Source organism: Convolutriloba macropyga, chromosome 4 (assembly GCF_964194025.1).
Source record: "Convolutriloba macropyga chromosome 4, txConMacr16.3, whole genome shotgun sequence".
Lineage (NCBI taxonomy): Eukaryota > Metazoa > Xenacoelomorpha > Acoela > Convolutidae > Convolutriloba > Convolutriloba macropyga.
Window position 1 is genome coordinate 63,096,726 of NC_134471.1, and position 9,441 is coordinate 63,106,166.

Here is a 9,441-nt window from a genome sequence, read left to right on the forward strand (position 1 = left end):
TACAAAAAAGCCAACGCCTCCTCCTCTTTTGTCGTTTCTGTTTTTACTATCATTGGTTGATACCGTGTTTTGAAATTCATATCTATGGGATCGTTATCAGTGAGCCAGGTTTCGCATAAAGCTATTACAGCTGGTTTGGTTTCGAAGGTTTCTAGTTTTCAGCAAAGTTGGTCATGATGTGATCTTAAGGATTGCACGTTTATAAACAAAAGTGATTTCGAGTGTTTATCCATTTCCAAGTAATAAATGATTTTCCAATTACTTGATTTTAAAACTGTTACGAAAACACAAAGTCGAAAAGGAAGTGTACACTGCGTCTGTTTTTTAAGCCGCGTTTTTTAATGTTTGAACAATCATCTATTGGGCGAAGTGTTGATGTCATTAAGTTTTTTCCAGCTGGTGTTGCTCCCATCTGACAAATTTCGTCGAAATTATCAATTTCAATTACATCGCCAGGTCGTTTATTTCGTCGCTGATTTGGCACTTGATTAGGATTCCAGTTGTTGGCTTGGTTTCGTTGATACGGAGATGTTTTCTTTTTTGCCCGTAATTCAAGATCTTCAACTGCTTTAACACTATCAACAGGTTGTTTTAAACGCCCATTTTCAGTTTTTAAAAACAGTTTAACCCTACATTTGTAGGTCGTGTTGACCAAATCCAGTTCATTAGCCCGCTTTTGAATTGACAAATCATGTTGGGGGAGACGTTCTTTCATATATACGGGTTTACCATTTAGGGGGTTCCTAAAATTTGAGAGCATTGGTCGACGATTGTATAATTCAATTTCATCGTTGTAATAAATAAATTTGCCAATTACCGATGGGGGTGTTACCTTTCCAATTACCCAAGGGATGACAGGCTTTGATTGCGTCCGGAGTCATGGAATAATTCAAGCATTTATTTAAAAAAAGTTGATCCGTTATGTTGGCGTTACCAGGTTGCAAAGGGGGGGTCCGTACTAAGTTTGGACAATTTAGTACGATTCGAACAATAATACTATTCTCGAATGACTGGGGTATTAGCATATTCTCCCTTAAAATGTCATTTTTTTAATGTTTCCAGGCTAAACAGGAGGTGGACTACCTATCAGCTTATAGGTGGCTGTGTACTCGCTCCCTATTGGAGGAGACGTTTGATCACGTGGCCAGTTGTTGGAGGATGTCTAATAGCACTGTTGGCATGTTGGAATATTGCAATGTGTTGAACAAGTCCCTTCAGGAGCTAATACTCTATGCAATGGAGTCCCCCTATGATGAGGACAAAAGCCCACTCAAGTCTGTCAGTTTGGGTCAGTTAAATATTTTAACTCGAACATGTATTACGCGTCCTGTCCCGTTATACTCCTGCGCATGGTTTTATACCCAAGAGGGGGACGAAGGATACAGTAGCGTTTCTTGCTGCTATTTGTATAATTTGTTTCCGCTGTATCCGATCGCTCGCTGTAGTAGTAGAAGGTGCAGGGGAGCTTGTCATTGCATTATATGAACATTTTTTTCAAAATAATTTTATTTGTGTTCTTTGTTAAAGATTTCTTACAGATAACATTTTGTGGATGCTTTGCTCTTTATTACTGTCCTGAAGCTCCATTGGTTCTCATCAAAATTCTCGCTTGTCCTGTACAGGTATGATGGGCAATGCGTACAGGTACAAGATCAACAAGTCCCTGGAGAGAGTGGGCGCCCTGGCTCCCTCTAACCTGGACGAGTTGACCCAGGAGAAGCTGAGAGAGTGCATGGAGTGGGAGGAAGTGGGAAAGAATGCCTTTGTGAGGACTGAACAGAGGAGTATCGAGATATTGAGAGAGGTCTACGATCTGACTCAAGGTACAAAGTGTCATATTTGTCATTAGTTTTCATACATGTGGTGCTTCAAGCCATTTTCAATCAGTTCAATCAATCTCATTATTGTTCAGAACCGGGATGTTTTCTGTTTTAAAAACCTTCCCCAGTCTTTTTCATGACCCCCACTTAAAATTATAAATTGTTTTTGTTATATAGCACGTTCCTATGTACAAAATAGCCACACAGCACGTGTGCCAGTTAGGGGTGGGTGAAGTTATGTTCCCACTAAGCTACAAAGAGTAGATAATCGAATCTTTGTTTTTACGCGAGTTTGTTTCGTGTCTTTTAAGAACCTTTGTGCTGTTGCCTTGGCCGCACGAGCGTCTCTTTCAGTTAAGGCAAGAGCGATTGTTTCATTACAGCGTCTGTTTGGAGTGGTTTATTGTTATAGAAACATTAAATCGGCTTCGACATCTTACTGGGCATGTAACTTATACGCCCCAGGCACACGTGCTACTTTTTTACATAATAACGTGCTATTTAACGACACCTAAATTTTAAGTGTGGGGGTGTGAATTCTTGTAATTCTTGAAAATACAAAGTGGGTGAATTCTTGTAATAATAATAGATTTGGATAAGAGTATGTTGAACAGGTGTGATAGTGGCAGTGGCTTATGATGTGAACAGTGTTTGTGAGAAGAGTGGATCTGCTCTGAAGAGTGTCAAGTTGAGGAAGAAACCCAAGAGTGTGATGGATGAGGCAGCCATTGCAGCATATGCACAACTTAACGCTAAGTCAGTTTTTCTCATCTTCTTTTGTGATCCGTGTTCAGAGAAAAATCAGCTTAATTGCTTTCACAAATGCGTAAAATTTCAATACTTGTTTTGGATTAAGAAATATCCTTTTTAATTGCTCTCAAGCTCAGTTTGCTGCAATTATATTAGTCATGTGGCCTTTTTTATAGCTGCGAAGCTGTAAGCTGAGCGGAGCTATATTTCGGTGTTAGTGGTTTTTTTTTACAGTTCAAAGAATTTGAATTGTATTGGAGCGCTGTCTTTTTTTAAAGATCTGTTCACACATTTTCATGATTTTTGAAGTCAAATTGGAGTAGTGATTTTGGTCACGCTGAAACAGGAAAAGGAGCGAAAAAGCAAGTGGTTTTCCGGCTTTTTCAGTCGAATTTTCAATTTCAAGAAAACGGTGTCTGAACAAAAATTCGCTTTCTCGATTGTGATTTTTTTGTTCACAATCGGGGAGAATTACTAAACAGAACAGATCCACAATTTGTTTTGTTTTTCGATTTTTATTATCGATTTTTTTACTAAATGGTTTTCCCAATATATTCATAGTCCATTCTAGGTCTAATTTTTTGTTTAGTCAATCAAAATTCTTTGAATTTTATGTCAGGACTTGTCCTGCTATGTTTTTTTGTATCGTCGTCTGACGCTCTTTTTTGGTTTTCAATCTGTTGGCATCGCAAAGCCGAAAAATTTAAATTTTCTGAATGAGTTTTTCCCCTCACTAACAACGGCAATTGCGCGCGTTGCGTCATTTCGCACTCTCGCTAGTAAAAGTTTTTTTTCAGTCAGTTACGTGATTAGATTTTTATCGTACGTGACTTACCTCACTCAATAAAACCAATGTTCTGCACTTTAAAACATTAATTTAAATTAAATTAGTATAAGGTCAAAGAAATTCATATGCGCAGTAAAGGCCCCTAAAATGAGGTTTTCCCGGATTGATTTTCCACAAGCCTTATTAGTTTATCGCTGAATTTTTTAAATCTTGTTTGAGCGGCGTTGATAGTTCAACTTACAGCTATTTTTGTATCTGTTTCTATATGAATTTTATGACATGCAAGTCTATTTCGCTGCTATTCCTGCAATCTGCTGGCTATGTTATGTGATTTTTCTTAGGATCAGTTTTTCGTCTGACGTTTTTTACTTTTTGTCCAAAAGGGATAAAATGTAACGGAGGCCATTAAGTTGCTGAGCAGCTTTCTTAGAGCTTTAATTGTCTCTCATAGCATACACTTGACCGAACTTGTTGGGAAGATATAAACTAATGGTTCACTGCACCCCTTAAACTCCGCCCCCTTACTCACATTCGACAAACTTACACCCCCACTCTGCCCACGTCCTTCACCCGTCGCCGTCTGTCTATCCACCCCCCGCAACCCTCTAATTCTATCGCTTTTCTACTCCCTCTCTTTCTTTTCTCTTACTCTCTTAAGTTAAGCGTAAGCTCTTTATGCTCAAGGTTGCAATCGCCAGTCATTTGAGCGCAGTTCGACCGACGTTAGTCGGATATAATTGAGAGCTTCACTCCTGTGATATTTTTGCTACCCAATCGTATATTTGGGTTGCAAAAATTTCTTTGCTACCCAATCGTATATTTGCATTCCCTTGTATGCTGTTTTTGACTAAAATGTTTAATAGTATTTTAAATTCTTCTCGAACGCAATTTCAAGCAATTATTGTAATTGTGTGCGTCTTCTTTGTGCAACATTTTTGCTGACCGTTTTGTTCTAGAATTTTTTTTTCGCCTTACCTCGAGTTACTTCACACTTAACTTTTTTTATAATTCAAACAATTTGAATTGTATAGGTGCGCTGTCTTTTATCGGTTTATGTTTAATCTGCTATATTTTTTACCCCAGGAAATAGATTTAATTTATGTCGTTTCCTCCCATGTTAAGCGGCCGTACTTTTTCGAAACAATTTTTAGATTTGTTTCGTAATTCATCGACCTGTTAGTTGTAAATTTATCGCAGATGTAATTGCCAGTTTTATTCATTTGGGCCACTGAGTGGTTGCAATTTTGTGTATTTTAATTAATATTTGATTTTTAGCACTGGTGGATACAAGAAGAAAGTAGATCTCTGGCATCCTGATAATGATGCGACTGTGATGCAACCTGGCAAACAACACCAGCAGAGACCAGAGACAGAGACAAGTATTGCTTCTACTTCGAAGAGACCAAACAGACCCAAATACGATAGACACCCTTATACACAGACCAAAGACCCTCTCCCATATCTTTAGTTCACATCCTCTTTCCTGAGTTTAACAATCAATGATTTATATTTTCTTTCTCTTTATTACAATATTCACATTTTTTATAGGCATAAATGTTGCCAATTCTTCCCTGATTTATTTCCCCCTCAATTGTTTGACCTTTTGTTATTTAGTGTTGGTGAATTCAGAATTTCCGTAACTATTTGTGCATTGTCTGTACCAATTAGTCAGCTAAATTGTGTCGTGTCTAGAAAGAAGGTTGAGTTTGAAGTAGTTTCCGTCTGAGTTTGAAGTAGTTTCCGTCTGTTCTTTTCAAATGTTTTTCGTAATAAGGTCTGCAATGTAGTGTCAGTTTTGTGTAATATGTAAATCCTCTGAGCATCATTTTGGGACTGAGAGACAGCTCCGCCCGCTAGAATTCGGCATAGTCACGGCCATATTCATTGCCAATTTTTTCCAGCATTTGCAGAATGGGAACTCATTTGATCAAGAATAATCTTAATTTCCCCAGGTTTGCCTTATGATATGGTATATTTTTGCATTTTAGTTCATTTTTGCCCGATGTTGATGCGAACGCGAATAATGAAAAATTTGCAAATTAAGCCAACCGGTTTCAAACTCAAAGATAAACAAATAAAGACAAATTAATGTATATTGTTGAAAAAGATAATTATTAAAATAACCGGTATCAGAAAAAACAGAAGCATCGCACCAATTGTATTATTTTCTAGTGACAGTTTCTGGAATGATCTTCAGGAATGCTTCAACTCTAAGTTGAGCGATTTCTTTAGCATGAAGTCATGTTTCTTTCGTCTATTTATGGTGTTCCACAGTTTTTACAAACTGTAAGCTATTGCGTGGTATGAATTCAGCAAATTACTTAGCAAACTTCTTGGAAAAACTCCTGTGACGCATTAAGGTAAGTTTCTTCGAAAACCGCACTGAAAAGTTTATTTCCTTTATTTTGCAATTACATTCAAGATTGTCCTTTTTACCACAAGCACTGATGCAACTATCAAATTGTAGGCTATTCGAAGTACGGATATTCTAATCAAAGTGAACCAGAACAAGGTAGGAGTTTGCTTTGTTTTGCGTGTTATTGGTGTCAAATGAATTAGCAAACTACCGTAATCTAATAACTAAAGATGCAAAATTGAGGTCTCAATAAACTAGAAAATGTTTTGGGAATCCTTCAGCAGTTCCAACTCAGCTTAGGACGCAAGTTCAATGTGCTCTGAGCTCTAATAGCCTTAGGCTTCCCAGAACTATATTTCTACAGGTGACTGCTATGGTCTGGTGACTCCAGTGGTCTGATTTTCTCTTAAATTGCATGCGCTAGCTATGTTGTTTAGTTCGAAGCGTTGTTTTTTGATGTTTTGGCTGATGGAATCTTATACGTGGTAGCTCATAGTGGCTGATAGGATTCTAAAACGAGATCACATAGCAGTAATTACGAAACTCAGGGGAGCTAAAATTAAAACAAGGGACATGACAAACTAAACTCAGAATGAAAAATTTTTTAATGGTCAGTATGGGGTCATATAATGGTGGTCGAGTTCAAACAATTTGAAAGCATTGAAAACTCAGGATCCATTAAAAGTCTCCTACATCAGAAGAGAGAAAGTGCTGTTTTCTTAATGAAAAATGGCTACGCAAAGCAAAATAATTTTTTATGTTGAAAAAGATCTCTCCAGTTCTTTAGTTTTTAGTAATAAATAATCTAAATGGAAACTTTTTTTATGAGCTCAATGACAAAGATTTTAAAAACATGAAAAGTCTGGTTGAAGAATTTTTTAATTAAAATAAAAGAAACGGCAAACATATTATTTAAAATTTCTTAACCAGACTTTTCAGATTTTTGTAGGAGTCTTTGTTATTGAGCTCTTAAATGAGTGTCCATTTAGTGTATTCATTACTAAAAACTACAGAACTGGAGAGCAGATCTTTTTCAACGTAAAAATTAATTTACTTTGCGTCGTTTATTTTTCGTAAAGTTAAACTTGCGCTTTCTAGCTTATAAAATAGAAAACCTTCAAAAGGGCGTGAATTTCTAATGCTCTACAATACTTTTTCAATTTCTATATGACTCAAATAATATGCTCTCACCTGCTAAATTGGACAGAAATTGTAGCTGAGCCCATCTGTTTCCTCGGTAATCGATTCATCAGAAAAAGTTCAAATTAGCTTAAGAAATCATTTCATGTCCACTTGTCAAGAAAAGTAGCCCCAAAGACCGGCTAATGGCTAGAAACTTTTCAGTTTCTTCACTCTAATACAAATTTTTTGAGTAAGAAGAGTTTCGCGATCAATCAATTTATTTGTGAGAGAGTTTCAGTCTCATAGCTTCGGACACATTAGATTGGAGCTAAACAACAAGACGACAGTAGCTGTCAGTGGTCAATTTTAAGTCCTTTCCAAGATTTATTGGCTTTGTCATCTACAAAATTTTGTCACAAATTTTTTAAAAAAAAAATACTGGCCCGTGGACAATTTACATAAGCTCAATATCGAAGAATCCTACATTGTGTTAAATCAGAGTGGCTTACACTAAATAGAGGAACAATTTGTGAAATAATATGAAGTTGAATTACATTTCAAAGAATTTAAAATATGTGAAATTGAAGTAGTGATTTCGATCACGCCGAAACAGGAAGTGGAGCGAAAAAGCTAGTTTTTTTTTGGGGCGTGAATACTTTGTCTATTTCTAAAAGAGAGGTAATGGTGTTTGAAGACCAATTAACTTTCACGGTTGTGATAATTGGTACAGCTGCGACAATTTGAGTTCTGTTTTTACTGTTTTTTAAAGGTTTTTCGATCGGTTTTTTAAAAATAACTTTGCGAATCAAGTCTTAGTCCTCTCTTTCTCTCGTGTTTGGTTCTGTTAATGAAATTTTTTTGATTGGATAAATAGGATTATTTTCCTGCTATGTTTTGTTTCACTTTTCGTGAATGGTATAGTAATTTTTTGGCTTGGTATGGTTTGGCTAACGGACTTCCATTCGTGTATTGCTAAAATTTTTTTTTTGTTTGGGGGGGGGGGGCTAGTTTATTGCAAAAATTCTGTATTGGAAAAATTTTTCTTTGAAGAGATCGACCGATCCAGCTGCTACCCGCCTGGTTGAAGAAAACAGTTATCCGGTCCTCTCATTTTGATTTTACTGAAGTTTAAAAGATTTTTTGTTCACCATATATTTTAAAATTGTCTGTAAAAAACTCAAATTGTTGTTTTGAATGTATTTAGCTGGTAAGATTTTGTTCCGACCCACTTGTGGGGGAAGACCTGTATACTCAGATGTTTTTTTCTGAAAATTTTGGCCGAACGATGTATTCATCGTAGAGAGTTGAGACCGGTATCATTAGAAAGCTCGTCCAGCGTAGAATATGGAATTAAGTTTTTTTTTTATTTTCGTTTTTCAAAAGGAGTTACCGAGGTTTAAACTTTTGAGAAAAGTAGAGTGAATTCCGTTGTTTTTGTTCACATTTTCAGTAATTTTTGACCAAATTTGAGATTTTTTTTAAAATAAAAAATGCTTCAAATAAGTTTTTGTTTCCCCCTTGATTTAAACTTGCAGGAAGGAGAGATCTAATAACTGCTGCCACAATCTTTGAAAACTCCAAAAAGTTTGCTGTACACTCGCTTTCTGTAGGAGTTTTCTGGAATTAAATTTTTGCCGGTTTTTCGAAAAATAAACCTATTAATTATACAAAATGCATGACTTTTGTGGTTTATTGAAATATTTCATTTGCTAATTGGTCTATCTTGCAAACATATGATATTTGGTCACAAATTTTGAAAAAAATACTGGCCCGTGGACAATTTACATAAGCACAATATCGAGGAATCCTACATTGTGTTAAATCAGAGTGGCTTACACTAAATAGAGGAACAATTCGTGAAGTAATATGAAGTCGAATTACATTTCAAAGAATTTAAAATATGTGAAATTGAAGTAGTGACTTCGATCACGCTGAAACAGGAAGTGGAGCGAAAAGGCGAGTTTTTTGGGGCTTGATTACTTTGTTTGTTTCTAAAAGAGAGGTAATGGTGTTTGAACACCAATTAGCTTTCACGGTTGTGATAATTCGTACAGGTGCGACAATTTGAGTTCAATTTTTACTGTTTTTTTAAAGGTTTTTCGATCGGTTTATTGAAAATAACTTTGCGAATCAATTCTTAGTCCTTTCTTTGTTTCGTGTTTGGTTCTGTTAATGAAAATGTTTGGTTTTTGACTTCCATTCGTGTTTTGCTAAATTTTTTTTGTTCTGAGTTTTTTTTTTTGGGGAGGGGGGGGGGGGTAGTTTATTGAAAAAATTCCGTATTATTGCAAAATTTTTTCTTTGAAAAGATCGACTGATCCAGCTGCTACCCGCCTGGTTGGAGATAACAGTTATCCAGTCCTCTCATTTTGATTTCACTGAAGTTAAAAAAATTTTTGTTCACCATATATTTTAAAATTATCTGTAAAAATCTCATTGTTTTTTGAATATATTTAGCTGGTAAGATTTTGTTCCTGAACAACAACTCTCATCTGGAATTGTACTGTTTTGTTTATTAATGAAACTTTTATATTCCTTTTTTAACCTTTTACCTGTTCATTAGCTTTATTATTTAATTTTTTTGCTTTTATTTAGTTTTTTATGTG

The 9,441-nt window shown here is 35.8% G+C and overlaps 1 protein-coding gene across 1 annotated transcript in view; it reads left to right on the forward strand.

Annotated features, from left to right (window-relative positions):
* LOC142338601 (uncharacterized) overlaps nucleotides 1-5,000 on the forward strand; it is a 55,091-nt gene extending 50,091 nt beyond the window's left edge. The window contains exons 10-13 of the mRNA XM_075388423.1: nucleotides 1,063-1,288; nucleotides 1,623-1,823; nucleotides 2,435-2,576; nucleotides 4,633-5,000. Coding sequence (XP_075244538.1) covers nucleotides 1,063-1,288; nucleotides 1,623-1,823; nucleotides 2,435-2,576; nucleotides 4,633-4,825 — 762 coding nt within the window. The 3' untranslated portion in view covers nucleotides 4,826-5,000. The remainder of the gene's footprint in view (nucleotides 1-1,062; nucleotides 1,289-1,622; nucleotides 1,824-2,434; nucleotides 2,577-4,632) is intronic.
* Nucleotides 5,001-9,441: the final 4,441 nt, after the last annotated feature.